This window comes from Coregonus clupeaformis, chromosome 9 (assembly GCF_020615455.1).
Source record: "Coregonus clupeaformis isolate EN_2021a chromosome 9, ASM2061545v1, whole genome shotgun sequence".
NCBI lineage: Eukaryota > Metazoa > Chordata > Actinopteri > Salmoniformes > Salmonidae > Coregonus > Coregonus clupeaformis.
In genome coordinates this window covers 33,158,512-33,186,393 of record NC_059200.1, presented here as the reverse complement: position 1 = coordinate 33,186,393, position 27,882 = coordinate 33,158,512, and the positions used below count along the sequence as shown (strand labels likewise).

The following is a 27,882-nucleotide window of genomic DNA, read 5'->3' as shown; positions in this document are numbered from 1 at the left end:
AAAAATAACAATATTTTCATTCCTTGATTACATTGAGACACGATCACGTATGTCTCTTTTTTTTATTTGTGGGAATACTTGGGAAAAGATTTCCTGAATTAAACAAATGTTTTGCTGAATTCCTGATGATTTTACAGTCTTTTTTTAAAACCAAAAACAAAAGTCCAATAAAAATGTTTCATTTATTTTTTACTAAAAACTTTGTGGGGCCAAAAAATCACTCATGGGCCGGTTTTGGCCAGCGGGCCGCCTGTTCCTGACCCCTGCTCTAGATGATACCTCCCTTTACAGTAAAGTGAATAACCAAAAAGTGACTGTACATTTCAAACCTGTCCACTGGGCAAATTAAATTATCATCAGTAGAATCGGAATCGACTGCTGGCAGTATACAGTACGTGCCATGGGCTATTAGCAGTCAATTTGTCATTGATATTCACTGAGGGAATTGCCATATAGGTAAAAAACCCTTTGCAGTCACATTCTGTTTATGCCAGAGGAGATATATGAGATAACCATGTCGTCGATAGAGGACGCTACTTTATTGTACATGGCTGTTTAGCGTACTCCAGATGTTATAACGCGCACAGAGCAATGTCATTAATTGCCTTCATTTGCTAATAAAATGCATACCAATTGCATAGCAATTTAAACACCAAACCCAAACAACATTTCTATGGGCAAATCTTGCCAATAAATATTGTCATAGCCAAATGTGGTTATGTGATTTGTATGTGGTTTACACAGCGCTCTGTAGCTATGTCGACAGTTCAGATCTAGGACTAGTTTGCCCCTCTAATCTAAACCCAAACTGACCTCAGATCAGCGCATAGGTGCAACCTCTTGCACATTCTGAGATGGTTTGACGCAAGTCTGCGCATCCGCGTTTCTGTAGCCCACTACTACTGTAGCCTACCAGTGTACAGTTCCACGAGGAAGGGGGCTGTAACTGTGCAGCGTTTCACCTCGGTCTAAAACCACCAACACAGTCCACCACTGTTGGCTCACAACAGTCCCGCCTGTTGGTTACTGAACTGCGCGTATTCAGTCGGAGTGACATTTTCAAAATGATGGTTATTCTGACCATGTATATTCTATATTGAGTAGCCTAATGGCTTCGTTTTCGACACTTTTAGCTGGACGGATCATTGCATGAAATAGGCTCTGGGAGCAGGTCGGGGCGATGTTATGAGGCGAGCACATCGTTGCTCTGTGGTTGGTGTCTGCGTGATGAGACACCTCCAAATGATATGTGTGGAGAAGTAGGCTACCCATCCGGTGCGCTCTTGGTGAGAAAACATGAAGTCGTCTCGTGAATGATTTCGTTGTATTAAAATTCAACAGTTTATGTGTTCAGAACCAAAACTACAGAGTCGCACAATCGGCAAGGTAAAGAAGTCTAGCTGACGAGTTTTGCGCTAATAAACGGTGGACGGTTACTATGCCAGAATGGGTCTACTACGGTTTTTATTTTTCTATGGACTATTGCACACCCAAGTCAACGGTAAGTCCTGGAACATTTGATTTGGTCACCACAATTAACTTTATAATACAAACATAGTTTTTTCCTGTTTTTCGTTTTACATTTCCACGTAGCCTAAGTGTGGGTACCCCAGCTAAAACATCGAACAACCCCGCGTTTGATTAGAGCACCTGCAGTAGCAACTGTATTTTGCCTGAATTGTTCCTTCTATTCCTAATTTGAAAACGTTGGGGAAAGCAGGTGAAAAGGGGTGCACACATGTGGTCTCTCTTTGCTCGCTGAATGTGTCTCAACATGCAGGGGTTGATCCTTTCAACTTGGCTTTGAAGCACCAGACTATTTTATGAGCAACGGATTGTCAATGTGTTATTTTATCGATTATATTCGTTGAAATTTGATTAACTATCATAATAATTAATCATGTATTGCAATTCGAAACATATGCTTGTTTAGGGGTTCCTGATTAATGAAATCGTTCCTCAATTACATGTTCCTAATTGATGTAAGTCTATCATTAGGGAGGATTTGAAAATTTTAATTTTACCCTTGGCTGATAATTGAATGTACCATTTATTCGGTTTCAATTTAATGATATTCAGCACTGTTTTGTGTGAATTACCCATAGGTGACTCACATATTCCATAGGCAGCAGCTTTCACTTGTATTGTCATCTTTCTTTTGTTAATAATACGCTGTCACCCCATTTTCTTTTTGTTCTTTATATTTCAAAGACACCATTGATGTCCTAAAGTTTCACAGTCTTAAAGGAAAAATCCCCTCAAAAACTATCTTTTGGTATTTTTTTTCCTTAGTCCACTGTTAATACAGTCCCAAAATGTTTTGCATGTCAGCAGTCAAGTTTTTAAGATATTGGACTTTCAAGAGGCATGGTGTCACTTGCTACATCATCAGGATGATGCAAAATGCATCAAATGATGCAAAACACATGTGGCAAGTGACACTTTACTTCTTGAAAATCCAATATCTTGAAAACATGACAGCTGACATGCAAAACATTTTGGGACTGTGGACTGAAAAAAATATAGTTTTTGAGTGGATTTTTCTTTTAAGACTGAAACTTTAGAGGGACATCAATGGTGTGTATGAAATGTAAAGAAGAAAAAAAAATGGGGTGGAGTTGGTGGATATATACAGTTCGACCCTGAACATCAGAAGGCTTGTGTTAGACCCAGATGATTTGGGTTCTGCTATGCAGCTGGTGGAACTTTGTCTGAAAAGTCCCAAAACTTGTCATGGAGACTATTATTCTGAATTATCTTATAGTCCTGTGACTTGTTTCGGACTGTAATATATGGACACTGTGTCCACTGGTCACAGGACATACTGTACATACTGTATGTCCCTTGAGCACCATCACTGGTGAGGACACAGCACTCATAACAGTTGAGCTACCTGTCTTGGTCAATATGGGCTCTCCAGGCCAATGGCACTGTGTTGTCCCCCACTGGATATTCAGCTGTTTTTGATGACCATGTCCACATTGAAAGCATTAATTTGCTGAGAGAGGGGGTTGGTGCCGTCCCTATGGCTGTTGACTACCATATGTGCCCCGCTCCATTGCTTATATTCTACTACATTTACATTTGAGTCATTTAGCAAACTCTCTTATCCAGAGCAACTAGGGTTAAGTGCCTTTCTCAAGGGCACATCAACAGATTTTTCACCTAGTTGGCTCGGGGATTCGAACCAGCGACCTTTCAGTTACTGTCCCAGCGCTCTTAACCGCACTTACAGGGCTTTCATTCAACTACTGGACCTGTACAATTGGGAAGCAGGTGTTATACTGTGCGTTAGTATGAGTATTTTATTGTGCATTAGTAACAGTAGCTCTCTCTCACGCTCTCTTTCTCTCTCTCTCTCTGTCTTTCTCTCTCTTTCTCTCTCTCTCTCTCTCTCTCTCTCTCTCTCTCTCTCTCTCTCTCTCTCTCTCTCTCTCTTTCACACACACTCACTCTCCTCATCGATTTTTCACTCTTTGCTATATAACTTTGTCAAGTTGGTTTTGCGGTTGTGTACTGCCTATGCATGTGTGTTAGTGTTGTGTGTGAAAGAGGGTGACATGGTGGGGTTCGCAGAGGGTTTTAGGCACAAGGCCATTTGACTGTCTGTGGGTGATTAAATTAGCAAGGTCTTGGCAGCGCTGTGTTAATGAAAGTAAGCCTGAGATTAAACAGAAGAATTATGAGACAATGCCAAGTCACAGAGAAAGGCGCCATTCTACTGAATGGCGCCGGAGAAGATGGCTGCCGTTTTACAGCCCTCTAACCAATTCTACTGTTGTGTGTGTTTTTTGCCATTATTTGTAATTTATTCTGTTCATAACGTTTCTGCCACCGTCTGTTATGACCAAAAAGAGCTTCTGGATATCAGGACAGCGATTACTCACCTCGTATTGGACAAAGATTTACACCTGTTGTATTCGGCGCATGTGGCAAATAACATTTGATTTGATTTGATTGAAAGACACTATCATCCTCTGCTGTGATGGGAGAGTCCAAGATGGTCAATATTCAGTCAATTCCTGATAAGTGCACATTGGGCAAACTCTGTATGTGCACAGTGCAATTCACCAATCAGCAATTCAAATACATTCATTTTACATGCATTTAAAAGTATAATTGTAATTCCACTGTAATTCCAAGGGACATTATGATTTGTCAATATTAGTACAGCGTGTTGATAATATCAGTGGTTTGTGATGGTATTACATAACTATTCTGACTGACTTGTTTCTCTCAGTACACTTCCCTTTATGAATATTCCAGCCAACAGCTATGTACAGTAGGAGAGGGATGTCAGCTGAAATGGATGTGACAGTTGATATGGACAAAGTTAAAGTGCAGAGGGAGATGCTGTTTTCATATGTTTTTGTTTAGCCAGAGTGCAGCTAAATCCTAGTCAAGAGTAGCCATGACATTTCTGCTGTCGCCTGGGCGTACAGTTTTACCTCAGAGAGAGCAAGATAAGGTAGAGAGTAATGAGTTTGGAAGACCATAGCTGCTCTATGGGGAAACCTTATCTCAGAAATGTTAAGTTGTCGGAAGACCTTTAAGACTAGTTTATTCAGGGATAAAAACCACTGCTCATATGCAGGGCCGTAATAGAGTAAGCCCTGGGTGGCTGAAATTAGCATTAGTCTGTTTCAGTTTCTGTACTGCTCTCAGGACCTGGGTGAAACTGAGTGCATGAATTGCGTGGGCAGTTCCATGAACAGGCTCACTGAAGGGACTAATGAAATGAGAAGCTTTTTGGAGGACGGAGATCTTTGGTTATGTATGAATTTATAACTGTGGTTGTAGTTGAATGGATCCAGCCAGCGGCCATTAGGGCCATTAAACACTAGGTGGGGGTGGGTGTGGGGAAGGGAGGGGGAGTGAGAGTAAGTCAGACGGGCAGGGAGTCGGCACACTTGAGTGGGCTGGGTATTGGTAATCATCTGAGAGGGGCGTTTTGGAGTGTGGCATCCCAGGGAGAACAGTGGCTGGCAGCTTCGCTCAGGTTAGCACGGAGGGAGCCTGCCAGTCACATGGCTTTAGAGTCTGATGGATTTGGGAAGGTGGAAATTGACTTATTTTGTGCGTTTTTAGCAGATGTCCCATCAAAGAGAGGTGTGTAGACTTGAAAGAGCAACACATCCAGAAAACTAAACCCATTACTAAAACATATTTATGTCATGGCTCAGTTAGTCTCGTTATCGAACTGAACACTATAGCTCTCTCCCAGGTTACCCTCTTAAGTGCTTACTCCCATCCTTACACAGAAAAACAGAGTAGTGTTTGTCATATCCCATTTGTCTCCGTATGAGTAATGTTGTGTTGTGATGCCTCGCTGCGTCGCCGACACAGACAAGGGGAGAAGAGGAGGGTTGTGGGTACTAGGCAGGGCTGGAGGCAGTGTGGGAGCTAGCGTTTGGTAATGGCATCAAACACTTGCTGCTTCCTCTCCTTTCCCCAGCATGTTTGGGTTGCTTTTCCTCCACTTCCAGCTGACACACGACAGGAATGCGTTCCTGTTGACTTGTTCACGGTGACATCAAACCCTGTGAGAGGGACAGAGAAACAGACTCCACATTCACACTGACTGCAAAAGTCTGCATCTGTCAAAGAGGAACAGAAGACACACATACATGTTGATATGCTTTTCTATATCACGTGCATATCTGAAGACACGCTTAGAAATAGAAACCGACGTACAACACTCACCACCCAGCAGCATCTAAGAGGAACAGAGCACTTGACGGAATGTGTAAATGAAAAAGCTAATTAGCCATATTGACTCTCTGGCTTCTGTCTGTCAGCGTAGATATTGCGGCTCGATTCTGTGTAGTGACATGGTGTGTGTGCTGCCTGTCAGGGCCTGGCACTCATTAATAGGCTTTCTCTCAGACTTTCTCCCTGTATATTTTACACATCAATCCGGCCTTATCGATATTGTCAGTTGGTATTACTGAACATATCTTATGTTGGCATATGTGTTGCTAATCATTTTTCTCCACTCCTGTCCTCCCAGGATCTCGTCTGCGTCAGGATGACTCCCCTCCTCGGATCGTGGAGCACCCCTCTGACCTCATCGTGTCCAAGGGGGAGCCGGCCACCCTCAACTGCAAGGCGGAGGGGCGTCCCGCCCCCACGGTGGAGTGGTACAAGGACGGGGAGCGGGTGGAGACAGACCGGGACAACCCCCGATCCCACCGCATGCTGCTGCCCAGCGGCTCCCTCTTCTTCCTGCGCATCGTCCACGGCCGACGCAGCAAGCCAGATGACGGCAGCTACGTGTGTGTGGCCCGTAACTACCTGGGGGAGGCAGTGAGCAGAAATGCATCATTAGAAGTAGCATGTAAGTCCCACCCACAATTCTTTATGTTAATGATGAGTGCCATGAAATTGGAAAGATAGAGTGCCCCATTGTCCGAGCTGTGTTGCCTTTGTGTATGTGTTTTAATGATACTGTTATTGTAAACTCGATGATATGACCATAAATATGATAGCAGTAGCACATATTTTGTGGATGATAATGTTACAGTCATAAATTTAAGTTAGGAAGAAGCATAATTATAGATAATAATTGCAGAGAACACTTCTGTGTTGAATAAAGGCATTATTTAGTGTTAGTGTGTGTGTGTGCGTGTGCCCACATGTGCGCGTGTGCATGCGTTTGCACGCGCGTGTGTGTGTGTGTGAGTTTATAGACCTATAGGGGCTCTATATAGTGGTCCCTATAGGTCTTAACGGTGTGACAGCAGCTTGATCCATTGATTACCATTACTGGGGTCCTAAGAGGCTAAATGAAAAAAAATCATGAGAAATGGATGAAGTCTCTAGATTGTTCTTTGATTTGTTTTTGACGTTGTACACTCTCTCTGCCCCCTGCTGGGAAGTTAATGTGGCCTCTGGGATGGGAGGGGTTGATGTTAAATGAGGTGTTTAATTTTCTTGTGACTGTGTGTGGGTAGGGCAGGACTGTAGCTAAATATGAGGACACGGAGGACCGGACCTCTGTACGTTTTTCAAATTATTTTTTAAGGAACTCAGTCGGGGTCTCCACTTACTGTTGAGAGTTAGAATAGTAGAATACACAAGGTGCAATTTCAAAACTTGGTTGTGCATCAGCAGTTTTTCTCTTGATATATGTCACTCATAGACAGTCACTCAATTAGCCCATGTCAGACAAAATATATATATATTGGTCAATTAGTCTAGTTAGTCACTGGAGGACTTACCATTAAGCAGAAGATGCAATTTGTGTCAGGCCTCACATCATCAAGGGGCCTCATGAGCTGGGCATAAAAGTAAAAATAAAAAGAATACATTTAAAGCCCCCCATGCTTCGCTCGAGGCATAATAAAAAAAAAACATCTGTTTGTTTAAGCGAGAGATATCAGTTTTTTTGCATGGGCTGCGTTTCAATCCACCGCATCCGCATACTGTATGTCGGCCTTTTGCATCTGCGATGGAAGGTGGCAGAGCTACAGCGGTGTTTGTCAGACTGAGACATCTCGAAAATCGGTCTTCTCACGAAAATGTATTTAGTGTTAGAACGGTTTGGCCTACAAATTAATATGATAATGGTTAAGATGAGTCTCTCACGATGGTGTTCTCCGTTTTGTTATACGACCCCCGTCAACTCCCGTAGAAATGGCACTATGGTTATTGTGAGTAGCCTAATTTATGTTCCTCTAACTCCGCCTTCTACTGAGTTTATACAAACAGTCATATCCTACCATTCTGATAGATTGGAGACTGTTAAAAAACTTTGTAACGTTAATAATTTGGTTGTTATTCCATCGGTTACCTCGAGGCAGATGCCCAGGGGCAGAGTGGCCCACACTCATTTACTATGGCTCTTTTAAATTACATTTTAGTCATTTAGCAGACGCTCTTATCCAGAGCGACTTACAGTTAGTGAATACATATTTTTTTTATACTGGCCCCCCGTGGGAATTGAACCCACAACCCTGGCGTTGCAAACACCATGCTCTATCAACTGAGCTACATCCCTGCCGGCCATTCCCTCCCCTACCCTGGACCAATTGTGCGCCGCCCATGAGTCTCCCGGTCGCGGCCGGCTGCGACTGGATTCGAACCAGGATCTCTAGTGGCACAGTTAGCACTGCGATGCAGTGCCTTAGACCACTGCGCCACTCAGGAGTCTCTAAATGTTAGAGCAATGACTAGCAATGACCTAATTACTGAGCGCGAAGTTGATTGCATGTTTCTCACTGAAGCATTGGCTGTCTTCAGACAGTAGTGCCGCTCTTATTGAAGCCTCCACCCAGACAATAGCTTTTCATGCTCTATCAGAAAAGGGGTGGGGGGACAGCCTCTATTTTTACTAATGCTCTCAGCTGTAAGGACATTTCATTTGGTACCTTTGGGTCTTTTGAGCATCATGCTATACTGTTTAAATGTCAGCCACCAGTGCTATATAACCCTGTATATTGTAGGCCACCAAAGCACTGCCCCACTTTCTTTACTGATTTCTCTGAACTATTGTCTATTGACCTTGAGAACTATGTTGGGCGATTTTAATATTCATTTTGACAAAGAGACTGCCTCCAAGGCCATTGAATTTATGCATATTTTAGCTCTATGGACTTTATCCAACATGTTACTGTGTCCACCCATAACCGCAGCCATACTCTCGATCTGGTTATTACCAAGGTGCTTTCTATTGACATACAGTGCATTCGGAAAGTATTCAGACCCCTTCTCTTCTTCCACATTTTGTTACGTTACAGCCTTATTCTAAAATGTATTAAATAAAAACATATGTGAATCAATCTACACACAATACCCCATAATGACAAGCGAAAAAAAGGTTTAGAATTTTTTGCTAATTTATAAAAAAACAGAAATACCTTATTTACATAAGTATTCAGACCCTTTGCTATGAGACTCGAAATTGAGCTCAGTTTTATCCTGTTTCCATTGATCATCCTTGAGATGTCTCTACAACATGATTGGAGTCCACCGGTGGTAAATTCCATTGATTGGACATGATTTGGAAAGGCACCCACCTGTCTATAAATGGTCCCATAGTTGACAGTGCATGTCAGTGCAAAAACCAAGCCATGAGGTCGAAGGAATTGTCGATAGCGCTCCGAGACAGGATCGTGTTGAGGCACAGATCTGGGGAAGGGTACCAACAAATGTCTGCAGCATTGAAGGTCCACAAGAACACAGTGGCCTCCATTATTCTTAAATGGAAGAAGTTTGGAACCACCAAGATTCTTCCTAGAGCTGGCCGCCCGGCCAAACTGAGCAATCGGGGGAGAAGGGCCTTGGTCAGTGAGGTGGTCAGAGCGCCAGAGTTCCTCTGTGGAGATGGCAGAACCTTCCAGAAGTACAACCATCTCTGCAGCACTCCACCAATCAGGCCTTTATGGTAGTGTGGCCAGACAGAAGCCACTCCTCAGTAAAAGGCACATGACAGCCCGCTTGGAATTTGCCAAAAGGCACCTAAAGGACTTTCAGACCATGCATGAGAAACAAGATTCTCTGGTGATGAAACCAAGATTGAACTCTTTGGCCTGAATGCCAAGCGTCACGTCTGAAGGAAACCTAGCAACATCCTTACGGTGAAGCATGGTGCTGGCAGCATCATGCTGTGGGGATGTTTTTCAGCGGCAGGGACTGGGAGACTAGTCAGGATCGAGGGAATGATGAACGGAGCAAAGTACAGAGAGATCCTTGATGAAAACCTGCTCCAGAACGCTCAGGTCTTCAGACTGGGGTGAAGGTTCACATTCCAACAGGACAATGACCCTGAGCACACAGCCAAGACAACCCAGGAGTTTCTTCGGGACAAGTCTCTGAATGTACTTGAGCCGGACTTGAACCCGATCGAACATCTCTGGAGAGACCTGCAAATAGCTGTGCAGCGACGCTCCCCATCAAACCTGGCAGAGCTTGAGACGATCTGCAGAGAAGAATGGGAGAAACTCCCCAAATACAGGTGTGCCAAGCTTGTAGCGTCATACCCAAGAAGACTCGAGGCTGTAATCGCTGCCAAAGGTGCTTCAACAAAGTACTGAGTAAAGGGTCTGAATACATATGTAAATGTGATATTTCAGTTTTTTATTTTTAATACATTTACAGAACTTTCTAAAAACCTGTTTTTGCTTTGTCATTATGGAGTATTGTGTGTAGATTGATAAGGGGAAATAACTATTTAATCAATTTTAGAATAAGGCTATAACGTAACATAATGTGGAAATAGTCAAGGTGTCTGAATGCTTTCTGAATTTACATTTACATTTTAGTCATTTAGCAGACGCTCTTATCCAGAGTGACTTGCAGTTAGGGAGTGCATCATTTTTTTTTCTCCATAATGGCCCCCCGTGGGAAACAAACCCACAACCCTGGCGTTGCAAGCGCCATGCTCTACCAACAGAGCTACACAGGGCCATGAATGCACTGGGTATGTACACAGTAGGTCCATCATGTCCTCTGGCACACTGGCCTTTTAACTGTCCCAAAGCCTAGGACCAAGAGGCATGGAGAGGCAGCCTTGAGTTACTATGCCCCCTGCCTCTGGATTAGCCTACCAGAGAACATGAGGGGGGCCGAAACTGTGGACATATTTTAAAAGAGATCTTAAAACACACCTTTTTAGCTTTGCTTTTCCTTAGGGTGCTTTTTTGGTCTGTCAGTTTTTGTTATTATTTTGTTTGTTATCCCCTTATGTTTGTTGTGTAGTAAATATTTCTGTTTATATTTTCATTGATTTTTATTTCAGTTTTTTCCTGTGAAGCGCATTGCATTCATGTTTGAAATGTGCTATATAGATAAAGCTTGATTTGATTTGACTCATCTGAAGGTAACCCGTTACCAGAGCTTTCTTATATATCTCAGATATAGGACAGACACTTCAAAACATGCTTCCTTTTAATAAAATGTTTGACTATCTGTTTTTCCATGTATGAATCTGTTATTCAGTGCATTTATATGGGCTAATAGCAGCACGGCCAAATTCAATGTTTCATCATAATGTTTTTTTAATGTATATTTTTTATACCTACAGGGGTCCTAAAATTCAAAGTCAAATAGCTAAATTATCCTTGGTATGACCATCTTAAAACGATTCCATAGGTTAGCTTACTAGTAGTCTCGCGTTGCCATACCTTCAAAATCACATCGCTGTCACACCTCCCTTGGAGGTCTGGATATTTTTTTTTGTGCAGAAACTGTTTGAATGGTCCGCTGGTTCCCAGTGGCAAGATTTTGATTTGATGTTACATTTCAAGAACCCTCCTCCCCACATGCCCGTTGGTGCTATGTGTTCTGTTCGTCACTGTTTTCAGACCAGCAAGGACACATTTTGCAGAGAGTTGTTCCATATGCTAGTTTGCAACATTGCAGAAAATGGAACAACATTCTGTTTTGTCAGAAGTGTGCTCTACACACAAAATTGACATACATCAACATACTGTATTTTTGATGGGGTTTTAATCAGCAATTTCCCTGCCATCATCACCATAGACTGTAAAAAGAATCATCACACACTGTTGCACCTACGACACTAATCTAGTGAGCACTATTGGAGCTCCGCCCAAGCAAGGCATTTTATTGGTTTGACATGTAGCGAGGCGTCACTGATTTACACAGGGTCTCCTCCCCTATTTATCTATTTTTCTGCCATGAACTTCCCCAGGCTTACCTGTATTAGGGAAGCCTGGTTTTCGACGAGGCCAGCCCCGGGGCCTTAGACTCTAGGGCAGGGCACTCCAACCCTGTTCCCGGAGAGCTACCCTCGTGTAGGTTTTCACTCCAAACCCAGTTATGACAAACCTGATTCAGCTTATCAACAAGCTAATTATTAGAATCAAGTGACCTAGATTAGGATTGGAGTGAGAACCTACAGGACGGTAGCTCTCCAGGAACAGGGTTGGAGAGCCCTGCTCTAAGGGGATACAATACGCAATTCTTTGCTGCTGATAATCGTTGTAGAGGCAGAGGACATGTATGTGTAGCCCATGTATCTGATGCTGTACGGCCAAAACGAATGTGGCATGTCAGGGCTGCTGTTTCACTCGCTCTGATACTTTCTCCGGTGAGATAGTTTCAGCCACTTGCGAATTGAAGGAGCGTTGGCGGGTACACAGTGCGCTGTTCGGATGCTGGAATTATTTTGGATGAACGTGCGAAGGTAACCTAACTTTTGTTGTGATTTGTTTGACAATCATATGGAAACATCATGACAGGTTGTGTTCATGGCACATTAAAGGTAAAACATTTTTACAGTTAAATTACGTCTTTACTATAAAACCCATTAAAAATATATATATATTAATCATGGCCGAATTATCAACCGGGAACGCAGGGCACGTGCCCAGGGGCCCCTAACTTCCAGAGGGCCCCAATGAATTTGTTAGTCACTCTCACTCAGATATCATGTTAACATGTCATAAGTCATGGCAACATTTGTAGAATTGCAGGAAATTAGCTGTAAAACTGCACACAAAAGAAATCTGTAAAACAAACTTATTTGTTTACCTTTTGTTAATAAAATATGTTTTTCTGCTAACAGATCCCTCTGTACATATTCAATTATAGTTTTTAATCCCGGTGCTGAGTTAATGTGAGTTAATGTGTAGCAGCTAATTATAGCTAATAAGCTGTGCGTTTGTAGATCGACTGAGGTGAATGAACCTACAGCTGCCAATGTTATAATGGCTGGGGTCATTTTAGCTTTCAGTAAATGAGCTTCAACTTTCTTAAAATGTATTGGATTGGGAGGGGGGTTGAATATTCACTGGACTGTTCACATCTCCAATATGTGCTAAACTGAACTGGTTCCTTGCCATGAACACACCACACTGCACATACATTCTGCACACTCATAGCAGACAACTGAGAAACAATGCACAAAATATGAATGGTCTATAAATGTAGCTGTGCTACACACATACTGTAGCTACATAAATATCCACATTCATTCCCATATATTATACACTGGTGGTTTGCAGTGTGTTTTTCAGTGAGGTGAGGAGAGGGGGGGGGGAGTTTCCTTCAATGTTTTCCTCCCTTACATCTGTCATCAGGCATCTGCCTTGCTGTCTGTCGGTGACCTGGGGTCAGTGATTAAGTATTGTTGGTATGGTCCTGTTATGACGCATGCTGATCTTTACACTGGTGGATTTGTGTTTGGTATGAGCCAGCCGATGTGAGACTGAAGGAGCACCCGGGATGACACCCCTCTCACTCAAACCCGACAGCTGCTGGATGAAGACAAAACCTGAAAACTCTTTGTCTCTTTGTGCATCCCATGCCCTCTCTCCCCGCTCTCTCCTTCCTAACTCCTTTCCCTATCACATGGGGGGGATCCTCCCCTTCTATCCTTTATCCCTCCGTACTCTCCTCCTCCTCCTCCTGCTATTTCCTCTGCCTGGTTTGTAATCAATACTGCCCTGCTGTCCTGGGAAAGGATTATGGGTGAAGAGCCGCAGGATATGAGACACACACATAAGTTCTCCAGCTAGACAGCTGTGTGTGTGAGAGTGAGTGTGTGGTGGGAGGGAAGAGTGTGTGAGTAGGAGGGGGATGTGCTGGCTTGGCATTGTATTGTTTAGTTTTTAAATGGGATGCCATGGGAGGATGAGGAATGAAAACAATTACATGTTGCGGATTAAATACATCTCTATATGGTACATACACGATATATATAAAAGTATGTGGACACCCCTTCAAATTAGTGGATTCAGCTACTTCTACCACACCCGTTGCTGACAGGTGTATAATATCGAGCACACAGCCATGCAATCTCCATAGACAAACATTGGCAATAGAATGGCTTTATTGAATAGCTCAAGGACTTTCAAAGTAGCACCGTCATAGAATGGCAACTTTCCAACAAGTCAGTTTGTCAAATTTCTGCCCTGCTAGAGCTGCCCCGGTCAACTGTAAGTGCTGTTATTGTGAAGTGGAAACGTTTAGGAGCAACAACGGCTCAGCCGCGAAGTGGTAGGCCACACAAGCTCACAGAACGGGACCGGCGAGTGCTGAAGATCGTAGCGCGTAAAAATCGTCCGTCCTCAGTTGCAACACTCACTATCGAGTTCCAAAGTGCCTCTGGAAGCAACGTCAGCACAATAACTCTTCGTCGGGAGCTTCATGAAATAGGTTTCCATGACCGACCAGCTGCACACAAGCCTAAGATCACCATGCGTAATGCCAAGCGTCGGCTGGAGTGGTGTAAAGCTTGCCGCCATTGGACTCTGGAGCAATGGAAATGCGTTCCCTGGAGTGATGAATCACGTTTCACCATCTAGCAGTCCAATGGACGAATCTGGGTTTGGCAGATGCCAGGAGAACGCTACCTGCCCGAATGCATAGTGCCATTTGTAAAGTTTGGTGGAGGAGGAATAGTGGTCTGGGGCTGTTTTTCATGGTTCGGGCTAGGCCCCTTAGTTCCAGTGAAGAGAAATCTTAACGCTACAGCATACCGTGACATTCTAGATGTTTCTTTGTGGCAACAGTTTGGGGAAGGCCCTTTCCTGTTTTAGCATGACAGTGCCCCCGTGCACAAAGCAAGGTCCATACAGAAATGTTTTGTCGAGATCGGTGTGGAAGAACTTGACTGGCCTGCACAGAGCCCTGACCTCAACCCCATCGAACACCTTTGGGATGAATTGGAATGGCGACTGCGAGCCAGGCCTAATCGCCCAACATCAGTGCCCGACCTCAGTAATGCTCTTGTGGCTGAATGGAAGCAAGTCCCCGCAGCAATGTTCCAACATCTATTAGAATGCCTTCCCAGAAGAGTTGAGGCTGTTATAGCAGCAAAGGGGAGACCAACTCTGTATCAATGCCCATGATTTTGGAATGAGATGTTCGACAAGCCGGTGTCCACATACTTTTGGTCATGTAGTGTATTTTAAATCATGTTGGGTTAGTTTTTATTTTGCCTTTATTTAACTAGGCAAGTCAGTTAAGAACAAATTATTATTTACATGACAGCCTACACCGGCCAAACCTGGACGACGCTTGGCCAATTGTGCGCTGCCCTATGGGACTCCCAATCACAGCCAGTTGTGATACAGCCTGGAATCGAACCAGGGGGTCTGTAGTGACGCCTCAAGCACTGAGATGCAGTGCCTTAGACCGCTGTGCCACTCGGGAGCCCTAGTGGGTAAGAAAAGAGGATAGCTATGGGATTTCATCTAATTGTGTTAGAGACAGCAAAAGCGGAATACTTTACCTTGGCCTGGCCTTTTTCAAAACTCTGACGCCCTTTCAAGCCCCCCAACCTTAGCCCTGACCTCAACCCCACCCCCTTTTAAAAATGCAGATACATTAGTCCCATTAGACCTCAATGCTAGCCTACATTCTCGTTTTAAAAAATCCACACTCACTTCTCAGATACATTTCTGACTTGCCCGTAGTGAGAAAGCTCTAACTGAGATGCTAATCAGATAGTTATCTCGATGATGACTCCCTCCATGTCTTAACACAGGAAATGATAGCAGGTGCTGACTGGGAAGGTTGTCTTTGGGTGTGAAACAGACTGATGAGGAGTTGTCTCCCACTCAATGGGTGTCTTTAAGCCATCTTTTTGGGGGCTCTCACGCATACAATTGTTGGTTAATGTGAATGTAGATTACATTTTATTTAGACTTTTTGAGTAGTTGACTAAAGAGCAGTATTACGATGAGGTGTTAGTTCCTGTGCCGCCTGAGAAACCACTTTAGTCTCATTTTGCCTTCAACGGCAGGTGGATCAGGTCTGAAGAGCACACAGTGTGTTTCTGACAGTGTGACAAAGTGTGTTTCTGACACTGTTACACAGTGTCGGCACGGTGTCGGCAGGCTCCTGCTGTTTTGTCAGCACAGCCAGGGATTATTTTAATAACAATCATCACTTGCTGTCGATGTCAGCAACACCCAGTCAGCCGTCCTCCCACCTCCCAGCCGCCCCACTGCCTGCTCCAACACTGCAGCTGAACGCTATTTCAGTTACAGCATTATAGCACCCACAAATGCCCCACTGACCCCCCACATCCACAACCCCCTGCAGATGGCTTTAATGGGAATGACTGGCTCCTGATAGGGTTAGGAGTAGCTATAATGACTGACAGAATCACATTAATGATCATGTGTTGCGAGAGGAGGGGTAAGGTGCAGTGGGGGAGCGAGGGTGGTGGGGGGGGAGGGGGGTGCGAGGGTGTTGATTGGTATAAATAATTCACAAACAGATCCCCCACCCACTCACCCCCTCCCCTCTCTGTCTGTACACTCCTCTGGCTAGAAGAGTAGCCAGACAGACAGACAATCGTCAATCAATAAGGCCTCATTGTCCCAGACAGATAGCCAGCCAGACAGACAAACAGATGGATAGGATAAACGCCTGGAGTGGTCAGATGTCTTGGCTTGCACACAATGTATTGCGCATTGTGATGGTGTGTGTGGACTTAGTGTTCAGTGAAGATGTGGTTGATATGGCAGACATTGCGGTGTTTGAAGTCACTGATCATGCAGTGCTGTATTAGATTGTGGTGAGATGGAGTTAGTGGTTTGTTCAATACTCATTCAACACACTTATGGTAAGTGCCATTGTGAGATTATGGTTGTGGTTAGACCGTAGCAGAACTGCTGAATGGAATGTATGAATGGGTATTTGGCATCCAGCCAGCTCTCATTAATCATAGGTCCCGCTTTCTCACACTGACAGCTCCCAACCTGCTGCCTTCCAGCCTCCCCAGCCCCATGCCATGCCATGCCTACCTGAGTGTCCTGGGAAGGTGTGGGGACAGGGTGGCATGAGCGTGGAGAAAGGGTGTAGACAGTCAACAGACACCCCTCTCATGTACTAATCCTCCTCCACCTCCCAACTGTCAAGCCTGTGTAAAGCCTGTGTTGAGAAACGAGGTCAAAGGTGAGTGAACTTGGCTGGGCCACTGTGCACTTTCAAATGTCAGGGGACCTAGTCGTCAATGGCAATGTTGTCACTGTGTGAGCTAGCCACCCACTAAAGAGCTAGGGTGTAAAACCAGTGAGGGACGGGTCTACTAGACTAGAAAGAAGTGAGTTTAGGTATCTTAAGATTTGAGGTGTGTAGTGTATCTTCTTTTCATTATGGTGTACTATATCTTTGAGATGAGAAGCAACATCTCCAGCACAGTACAAAATAAAAGATAGTGATGCGTAAGAATATGTTTACTTAGCATAAAGCTCCTGAGAGAGGAAGAGGTGTGTGTGTAAGAGATGATGGAACTCTAATTTAAGGGGAGGACCATCCTCAGTGAAACATTAAAAAAGTTATCCTTTTTAGATACACCTATACTACACTGAAAATATAAACGCAACATGTAAAGTGATGGTCCCATGTTTCATGTGCTGAAATAAAAGATCCCAGAAGTGTTCCATACTCACAAAAAGCTTATTTCTCTCAAATGTTGTGCACACATTTGTTTACATCCCTGTTAGTGAGCATTAATCCTTTGCCAAGATAATCTATCCACCTGACGGGTGTGGCATATTAAGAAGCTGATTAACCCCCTATGTCCACGCCCCCGCAGAAAATTAATAAGCACATAACCGTCTGAAGCATCCAAACAGTTTGGCCTACAAACTATTATGACCCCTCTATGAGACTCTCACGAAAACTATGGTGTTCTACGTTTTGCTACGACACCCACAAGCGTCTTGGGACTCATCTGAAGTTGGTACAGCCGATTTGCCAACTTCTGTTTGTAGCATCCAAACAGTTTTTGCCACACACTAATATGACCCTCTGTGTAAAGGGGAGACTCTCATGAACATGTACATGTACATATTTTGCTCTAGGACGTCCACAGGCCTCACAAGACACGTCTGAAGGTCGCCGTTACCAGTCAAAACATTCTATTGAAGTATATATGGAGACTATTTAGTGACAAAAATATTTCTTATATCTCACAGATATAGGATAGACACTTCAGAGCAAACTTCTTTTAGATGTTTTTTGGGGACTATCTGTTGTTCCATGTAGTGAATATGTTATTCAATGCATTTGTACAGGTTAATAGCAGTAAGGCCAAAAATAATTGTTCATCAAATATTAGTTCAATATTTTTTGCTGATACTTCAAGGGGTCTTAAAATTCAAAATAGCAAAATGATCCTTGGTATGACCTTCTTAAAATAATTCCATATAGCTTAGTATTATTTTGAGTATCATGTAGTAGCCTAAATCTATAGATGTTACATTGAGCTGGGTGAATGCAATATGAATGACAGTCATCCAATATGCTGTAATAGAAATAAGGTAATGCTCATAAAAAGCAAATCGTCTTCCCTCATCTTAAATGGCACCGACCGCCACTGGTATGTATTTTTATGAACTAACACCCTTGCCTTTCGTGAACTAACACTCGCACTTAACTTTTTTTCCTATTAGCACTGACTTTGCTGATGGCTACTTTATTCAGAAATATATACTTACTATGACTGAGATATGTGGTTGTCCCACCTAGCTATCTTAAGATGAATGCCTGCTAAATGACTAAAATGTAAGTGATGAATTGGTGTCAATGGGATGGGTAGGGACTATTCTGTACAGTCAGCATGTTGAGATTAGAATATCTATGAAGCAACAATCAAGCATTAATCTGTGTAAGTGATTGTAAGAGTATGTGTTGTGTGTGGGTGTACCTGTTCGGTGGAACAGAGGCAGAGGTGGCCGGGGCATGACGCTGGAACTAATTTCTCCATATTTATCTTGGCCAGAGAGAGTGAGCTAAGGGGCTAGCATCTGGTGCTAACTAGACCATGCTAACTCCTTAGATGTGCATTACTTTGTTCAAGTAAGTTGGCTAAAGCCTAGCATCTGGTGTTAATTGGACCATGCAAACCCCTTTAACAGCTCTGCTGCACTTTCTTACAGTTGGTTAGCATAGGGCTGGCCGCGTCTGGTGTGAACTAGCATGCTAACTTGCCGTGTTGTGTTGTGTATTGTCTTTGTTCACTCCTTTAACATCACTTGCTGGGATGTAGTTTACACTACAAATTACCCGCTCTATGATTTGGAATAACGGTAATTTATAGTTCATAATCTACATAAAAGGAAATGTGCAGAAAAAGACTATGAAGAAAGGGAAGCAATGTTTTTAGTCCCTGTTTCCCTTTCCTCTCCTGTCTTAAAGTATCTCTACCCCGTGAGAGTGAACCTTTCTCCACCGCCCCACACTCTCACTTCACATAAAGTGTAGGAAACAGTATATCAGTGAGTGACATGAGCATGGTGTAGATCAATCAACCAATCAAATGTATTTATAAAGCCCTTTTAACATCAGCAGATGTCACAAAGTGCTATACAGAAACCCAGCTTAAAACCCCAAACAACAAGCAATGCAGATGTAGAAGTACGTTGGCTAGGAAAAAGGAACCTAGGAAGAAACCTAGAGAGGAACCAGGCTCTGAGGGGTGGCCAGTCCTCTTCTGGCTGTACAGGGTGGAGATTATAAGAGTACATGGCCATTGAGGCCAGATTGTTCTTCAAGATGTTCAAACGTTCATAGATGACGAGCAGGGTCAAATAATAATCACAGTGGTTGTAGAGGGTGCAACAGGACATTACCTCAGGTGTAAATGTCAATTGGCTTTTCATAGCCAAGCGTACTGTAGCTGCTGTTCGGAGCGCATTGCGGCTGCGTTCTCTGAGAAGGCCTGTTTAATGACGTGAGCCTGACCGCACCGCTGCCTCAGTGCCTCAGCCATATATCAGTGGACTAACGTGTTTAGAGGAGCATCCCTCTGCTTCTCTCCCTCTGTGAGTCCTGCAGCAGTGCAGTGCTGCCATCACTGTAACCCTTGGCCTGTAACATGCAAGAGCAGTCCAGTCGGATGGCTAACCCAGGGCATCCTCTTCTATCTCTATTACTTAGTAATATGTATAATTCAGTTAGCTAGTAACATTACATTTATCTCGGTGAAAACAGTATCATTTTACAGAGAGAACAGGATATCCTTAATCAAGTAACTATAGGCATCCGGAGAGGAGACAAGGGACAGGTATACAAACCAGATGAGGAGACAGGGTGGTAGTGCTGGTCATATAGGCCACCTCTTGCTGACTTGATGTGTTTGAAGAGACAGAGAGTCAGACATGTGTTAGCCTGCAAAGTCAATCAGAGCTTCATTAAAGGCTTAAATTAGTTTGTATGGATTGAATAGGTGACCTGCCCACCTGGGCTGTATTGAGCCAATTCAACAGGGCCCTTGGCCCCCGGTTCTGGTCCACAGGGAAATTAAAGGCTTTGCAAAGAGAACATGTTAATAGCTGGGGTTAATAGTTTCTATTTGGTCTTAGTACAGACTGCTGATTAGTTAATCAAAGATATGGTCCTCTATTGTGGCACTATGCACAACACGCACAAACACAAACAAACACATGTAGAACCGTTTATGTACTCTGTTATGTACTGTACAGCTGTTTTGTCCATGTGTGTATTTGTGTCTACACATGAATATGTTTTGTCTGAAAGTCCTTTAGATGCCTTTTGGCAAACTCCAATTGGGGTGTCATGTGCCTTTTACTGAGGAGTGGCCCTTCTCCCCCGATTGCTCAGTTTGGCCGGGCGGCCAGCTCTAGGAAGAGTCTTGGTGCTTCCAAACTTCTTACATTTAAGAATGATGGAGGCCACTGTGTTCTTGGGGACCTTCAATGCTGCAGACATTTGTTGGTACCCTTCCTCAGATCTGTGCCTCGACACAATCCTGTCTCGGAGCTCTACGGACAATTCCTTCGACCTCATGGCTTGGTTTTTGCTCTGACATGCAGTGTCAACTGTGGGACCTTATATAGACAGGTGTGTGCCTTTCCAAATCATGTCCAATCAATTGAATTTACCACAGGTGAACTCCAATTAAGTTGTAGAAACATCTCAAGGATGATCATTGGAAACAGGATGCACCTGAGCTCAATTTTGAGTCTCATAGCAAAGTGTCTGAATACTTATGTACATAAGGTATTTCTGTTTTTTGTTTTAATGCATTTGATTTTTTAAAATAAAAAACAGTTTTTGCTTTGTCATTGTGCTGTATTGTGTGTAAGAGCGTCTGCTAAATGACTAAAATGTAAATGTAAAATGTAGATTGATGAGGAATATATATATATATATATATATATATATTAGAATTAGGCTGCAACGTAAAACAAAATATGAATAAACGGAAAGGGTCTGAATACTTTCCGAATGCACTGTACGTATGTATACTTTTACATTTGTGTGTGTGTGTGTGTGGGTGTGTGTGTGTCTGTGTCTGTGTGTGCGCTTGAGTGTCTGCGTTTGTGCTTGTTTGTGTGAGTGTGCATGTGTGTCTTTGTGTTTCAATCTGTGTTTATGTGGCCTCTGAGAGCAGTGTGTGAGTGAGCTGTGGTCTTTAATGGTTGCTGCATTACAGTTGTAATTGAGGTGAAGACTAAAGGGCCCAGCAGGATACAGCGTGATGTATTGAATGGCTTTGTGATGGATGAGATACTTTGGAGGTTGAGTTAAACAATAAGAAGTCAATTCAGGAAGAGACATGGCATGAGGGAGGGAGGGAGTGGGAAGAAAAATTTACAGACAATTTTCTTCCCAAGAAGTTACTAGATTTAAGCATTGTCTTGTATAATAAGAGTAGCACTCATGGGCACTACCATAGTGGGGAAAAACGTGATTTATTACTTAAACTATTATATTATTTAAAAACAATATATACATTACAGGTCAAAAGTTTGGACACACCTACTCATTCAAGGGTTTTTCAAGATCCTGATGGTCACTCTGACAGAGCTCTAGAGTTCCTCAGTGGAGACGGGAGAACCTTCCAGAAGGACAACCATGTCTGCAGCACTCCACCAATCTGGCCTTATTGTAGAGTGGCCAGACGGAAGCCACTCCTCAGTACAAAGTACATGACAGCCCGCTTGGTGTTTGCCAAAAGGCACCTAAAGACTCTCAGACCATGAAGAACAAGATTCTCTGGTCTGATGAAACCAATATTTAACTCTTTGGCCTGAATGCCAAGCGTCACGTCTGGAGGAAACCTGGCACCATCCCTACGGTGAAGCATGGTGGTGGCAGCATCATGCTGTGGGGATGTTTTTCAGCGCCAGGGACTGGGAGACTAGTCAGGATCAAGGGAAAGATGAACAGAGCAAAGTACAGAGAGATCCTTGATGAAAACCTACTCCAGAGCGCTCAGGACCTCAGACTGGGCGAAGGTTCACCTTCCAACAGGACAAGGACCCTAAGCACACAGTCAAGACAACGCAGGAGTGGCTTCGTGACAAGTCTCTGAATGTCCTTGAGTGGCCCAGCCAGAGCCCGGACTTGAACCCGATCGAACATCTCTGGAGAGACCTGAAAATAGCTGTGCTGCGACTCTCCCCATCCAACCTGACAGTTTGAGAGGATCTGCAGAGAAGAATGGGAGAAACTCCCCAAATACAGGTGTGCCAAGCTTGTAGTGTCATACCCAAGAAGACTCGATGCTGTAATCGCTGCCAAAGGTGCTTCAACAACGTACTGAGTAAAGGGTCTGAATACTTATTTAAATGTGATATTTAAGTTTTTTATTTTTAATAAATTAGGCAACATTTCTAAAAACCTGTTTTTGCTTTGTCATTATGGGGTATTGTGTATAGATTGATGTGGGAAAAAATAACAATTTAATCAATTTTAGAATAAGGCTGTAGGAAAAAGTCAAGGGGTCTGAATACTTTCTGAAGGTGCTGTATATACATTTTATTTCATTTATTTATTTACAATACCATGAAAACACAATGTCAAACTGGACAGAGACTTTCATGATTCATGTAAGTCCATCACAAACAAACATGTCCTTTCATAACATAATGCCCCTAATGTAGTTCCTCTTTCTCCCATCCTCCCCTCAACTCCACCCCCAGTACCCTCCCTCCTTGCTGGCTGGGTGTAAGAGATGAGATAGGAGAGAGAGAGAGGAGCATCTGCACTGTCAGCCAGAGGGGCTCCATAGTGACTGCATTATTCATGTGCCCTACCCTACAAACCCCTGTTATCTAGAGCAACCTCCCATCCATTCTGACTGCTGAGCGTCACACCCAGTACTGTACTGTACAGTGCTTCCTGTGGTCTACCCTAGTCATTCAGCTCCATCACAGCAGACCATCTGACCAGGGACGGCCTGTTCAATAGGGCGATATGGGCGACGCACTGCCAAACGGGAAAAGGAAGGGATTTTTTTTCTAATCAATTATATCACGGCAACAGTAGTTATCAGTGTTCACGTCTGATCTGCCAGCCACTAAATGTCAAATCAGGCTAAAGTCGTGCTTCAAATGGCCCCGCCCGTTTTTGGGGCGATTTCAGTCAAGTTGAAAATCGCCCAGAAGTCTCTCATAGCCTGTCATGTAAAATCTATTTTTTTCAAATTTCAAAGCTTTCAATACATTCTCTATGGGTGTCTGTGGGCTTGCACTTACGCGCTTTCGTCATACGTGACGTAACCATGAACGTAACTAAGACAATAGCGGCTAGCAGCGTCTCTGTTGCGACCTGCAGTGTGGCGTTATTTTATGTTTTTAATTTGTAGACTTAGTTTACAAACATTCTGCCAACCATGGATTTCCAGTGGTTGGTTTTGGACTGATCTTGTTGATCGTGGTACATACCCGCTACGAACGGACTAAATAATGAAAACGCTGCTGGCAGCGGGAATCCCAATACAGCTGGGAGACTTGGCTGGATGACAGAGTCCCGGACAGAGAAGTGGAGCCGGCCGGCTTCACCCTGGTCAGAGCGGACCGCGATCCTGGTAAGAGAGCGACTCTGTACCCCGACATTGGACTGCTTTCTGTGTCATTGCGACCTTACTATCTGCCCCGTGAGTTCCCCCAATTGTTTGTTACCGTTGTGTACTGTTGATAATCACAAGTTTACTGGAGAACTGAGACCAAGTAGAGACTTTGGACAGGGTGGATATGGTATAATAAAGGCAGTTTATTCAGAGGTAAAGATATCTGGAATCGCGTGCACGGACTCGTTCGTCAAACTCTTAGGGAGAAGAGAGCCCCGAAAACATTGTGTGCAGACATTTTATACAATAAATGATGTAGGTTGAATCTAGTAGTTCTGATCTTCTGATTGGTCCTGATGAGTTAGGGCGAGGTCCCCTCCACTGTTGCATTGGCTCTGAGTCGGGTTCTCTGTCTTCAAATGTTCAGCCTAAAGAGAGGGGATTTTTGTGTGTGTGTGTGTGTGTGTTTAACAGTGATGATGTGTGTGTGTGTGTGTGTGTTATCAGTGATGATGTGTGTGTGTGTGTGTGTGTCCTCAGAGCAAGAACTCGTGAGTTGGAAGAACTGAGAGACCTATGGCGTGGGTGTTGTCCTTGGCCACCTGCTGACAAGGCTGACAAGATAGGACTCTTTTGTCCATTGTTATAGGATAGGAACAGCATTGATTGAAAACAAACGCCCAACACAAAATGGGTCATGCACAAGATTTTAGTCAGACCAAGCTATAACATTATATATTTACTACGACAGTACATTCAACCAAAAGCTAATATAACAAAGGCATCAGAGATTATTTATAATCTGTCACAGAAACTGGAATCCATCTCCCCAGATCAGTCAATAAATGCTTCTGGTATTGACTTATATGCTGCCCCTGTCTTCATGTTGTTGCTGGACATATCTTTTTTAAAATGTGTGTAGGTCACCTAAATCATCAGAAAAATTGCCCCTCCTGAGAATTTTTTCAGGAGCCGCCACTGCATCTGACATCAGCCACTCTCAACATCCCATTCACAGAGAGGAGAGAAATACCAAGGGCTAGGCCAGGACAGCATTAGGGTGACATCAGCGAGTTTAATTAATTCATGAAATCCACTGCTTATATGGTACAGTAGTAGTATGTAGTATCTCCTATGTCTCCTCTGCACTTTCACTCTTATCCATCCATCTGTTTTCACTCTCTATTTTCCATGCCAGGTTATTTTATAATGCAGGTTCCTGTGTAAAAGCAGAGGGAAGAGCTTGATGTGGGCTGCCACAGCCTCGTGTACCTGTCTGTCTCAATCCCAGCCCTCTATGCTGCACCCTAATGTGTGTCAATTCACCATCGCTATACAGGACGTAATTGGGACTGTGACAACAAACAAGATTCCATTCACATCGCTCAATTAGCATGCTAGCATCCTTCTATTACGCTTTACAGGACATGCTGCCTGCCTGCGTCTCCCCAGGGGCTAGCGGGGGGCTAGCCATGGCGGCACGCTGCAGATGGGTGGAGTGGGTGGCAGGATTAGAGCCAGTTGGGCAAGTGTTAGACCGGGGGGCACGCTGGCACCCAGACAGATCCCATATCCTCCAATGAATCTTTCTTCACTCAAGGCCCTCACCTTCTTGTCTTCTCTTTCTTACATACTCTTACCATCCCATCCCCCACTCACACATTCAATCTCACCTTGTTCCATAGCTACCTCTGCATTGAGTTTCACCTCACTATCCCGCAATCCTGCATTCATTCAATACCTTCGTGCTCACACACATCTCTATGTACTCTGCCGTGCTCTATCACCCCTCCCTGCTCCTACATACCCTTACATAACGCAGGTTAGCGTTTTGGAGGCAGCTCTACAGAGTGGTCACTAGCTGCCACAGCCACAAAGTCATAAAATCAGATTTTAAACCTAACCCTAACCTTAACCCTAACCTTAACCACACTTCTAACCCAAATGCCTAACCCTAACCTTTTTTTCTTCCATACAGCTGGCCTATCTAAGTCGAAATCGCTCAGTTTAGCCTCCAGGACAAGACTCATGACAATAAACGTCAACCTGCTTGCATAACCTCTCCTCACTCCCCACCACTATATAACCTTCATGGCCCCCATGTCCTCCCAGCTTCCTCCTCCCTCCCACCCTCCTAATGCCCCCCTTAGCACCGTGCCAGCCTGCCAGGGTCCTGCCAAATAAGGGTGGGCACAGGGGACAAACTGCACTGAGAGCCAATCTGCAATCCTTGGCCTGCAGCCCCCTGCCCTGCTCTGCCTAACCCCTCCACATGAGAAGCACAGACTGCAGTGAGCCTATTAGAGACAGGGGAACCCATGGGACCCAGATCTAAACAGCACAGTGAGGGCCCATGAGTCACTAGGCTACACCCCATGGTTGGCCAACATCATACCCTCATTACGCTGGTCATGGCTAGATTGGTTACAGTTTATGTCAATGTGACGTCAAAAGTTTCATGTTCGGGGAGAATGTTGTAGCTAACCCTAACCTTTTCCTAACCTTAACCCAATTATCCTAACCTGCTACGTAAATTCTCCTAACCTGCTGCGTAAATTCTCCTAACCTGCTATGAAAAGTCGCCTGAAAAGTCACTGACCGTAGCTGTATACCATCTAGTCAAAACCCACTAAGACCTTTGTATCATCTCTACTGGCCTTGACTAAAGATTGCAGGATTAACTCATAAGAAAAAATAAGGTCAAATGGCTTTGATTCCATGGCAGGCCAGGTGTTGTCCATTTTGTTAGTTAGGGCGCAGCACTGCGTCCCCTTTCAAACCAGAAGGGGGCCAGATTAGTGTATGATAATGCTCTGATGGTTAGCGGGTTAGCTGTTAGCTGGGAGTCATGCTCTGCTAGGTAATGTGCACTTGGCTGTCCCTGCAGATATTGTGTGTTTGGGGACTAGGACGGGAGACTGGGGGTATACAGGACCTGATATACAGGACTTGAACGTGGGGAAGAGAACAGTGTGTCCCTGAGCAGATGTTTTCATGCAGTGCATTGCAGTGCAGTGGTCTCTGTGCGTTTGTCATCTGGGCTTTAATCTGGTCAGTCAAGGGCATTCTGATATCAGAGGAGGAGTGGGGGGGAATGGATCCCAGCTGTCATTTCCCTCTGGAGGAACCCCCCCCTGAACTCACACACACACATTCAACCCCAGTACCACTCCAAACACACACACCAAACTCTCACAGCCCGACGCACACAACATAGTTGGCAGATATCTGGCCTACTCTACTGTTGCATCAACAAGTGGAGATTTTAAAATGATTCTAACTTCCCTTTCTGTGATAACTTTCAACATTGTACCCCCCTCTCTCTCTCTCTCTCTCTCTCTCTCTCTGTCTCTCTCTCTCTTTACCTCTCTCTCTGCCTCTCTCTCTCTACCACCCTCCTCCCCTCCCCAGGGCCTTTGTCTGTCTTCCCACAAGTCATGTTCTCCTGACTAGATGATGCGTGCATGTCTCTTGTGTTTTATTAATGCTAACTCACACCGACGTTTGCACGGCATTGTGGGATGCTGCTCTCGGTCATATTACACCATGGGATTTAATAATGATGAGGATGCTGATGAGGAACCTGAGGGGAATGCTTCTATTTTCTCCTCGTCTTTTTGTTTCTCGATATTAATCAGTACATGGAGATGGATGGAAGACGAGCGGTGTTACAGAACCCCAATGATGCAGAGCTGCATATTTTATAACTTTATACTTTATACTGCTCATCATCATCACCATTTCTCCCGTTTCTCTCTTTACTAAGCAGCACAGAGAGTTTTTGGTTAATCTATGATTCATTTTCGATGGAGTCTCTCCATCTCCACTTTTTCATGTTTTCTGAAGCAGTGCTAGTCTGATATGTGATTTCGAAAACTGCACCCATTTGGCAGGAAACAGCTCTGCAATGATTCAAGTCTCTCTGTAACTCTTTCATGTTTGTAGACACAAACACTGTGCTCTGATGAAAACGAAAGAGTGCAATACTGTAGTGCTGATATACAGATGGCTTCTAATATAGTGGCCTTCTTGCAATTGCGTCGACCAGGGAATATGAGTGTGTGTATTGTAGTGAGAGAGCGCGAGTGAGTGTGTGTACATGCTTCTGTGTATGTGTGTGTGTGTGTATGTGTGTGTGTGTG

The 27,882-nt window shown here is 44.0% G+C and overlaps 1 protein-coding gene across 4 annotated transcripts in view; it reads left to right on the top strand.

Moving 5' to 3' along the window:
• The first annotated feature begins 947 nt into the window (after nucleotides 1-947).
• LOC121573771 (roundabout homolog 2) overlaps nucleotides 948-27,882 on the top strand; it is a 159,507-nt gene continuing 132,572 nt past the window's right edge. For all 4 annotated transcript variants that reach the window (XM_041886017.2, XM_041886018.2, XM_041886019.2 and 1 more), the window contains exons 1-2: nucleotides 948-1,501; nucleotides 6,011-6,337. In XM_041886017.2, coding sequence (XP_041741951.1) covers nucleotides 1,447-1,501; nucleotides 6,011-6,337 — 382 coding nt within the window. In that variant the 5' untranslated portion in view covers nucleotides 948-1,446. The remainder of the gene's footprint in view (nucleotides 1,502-6,010; nucleotides 6,338-27,882) is intronic.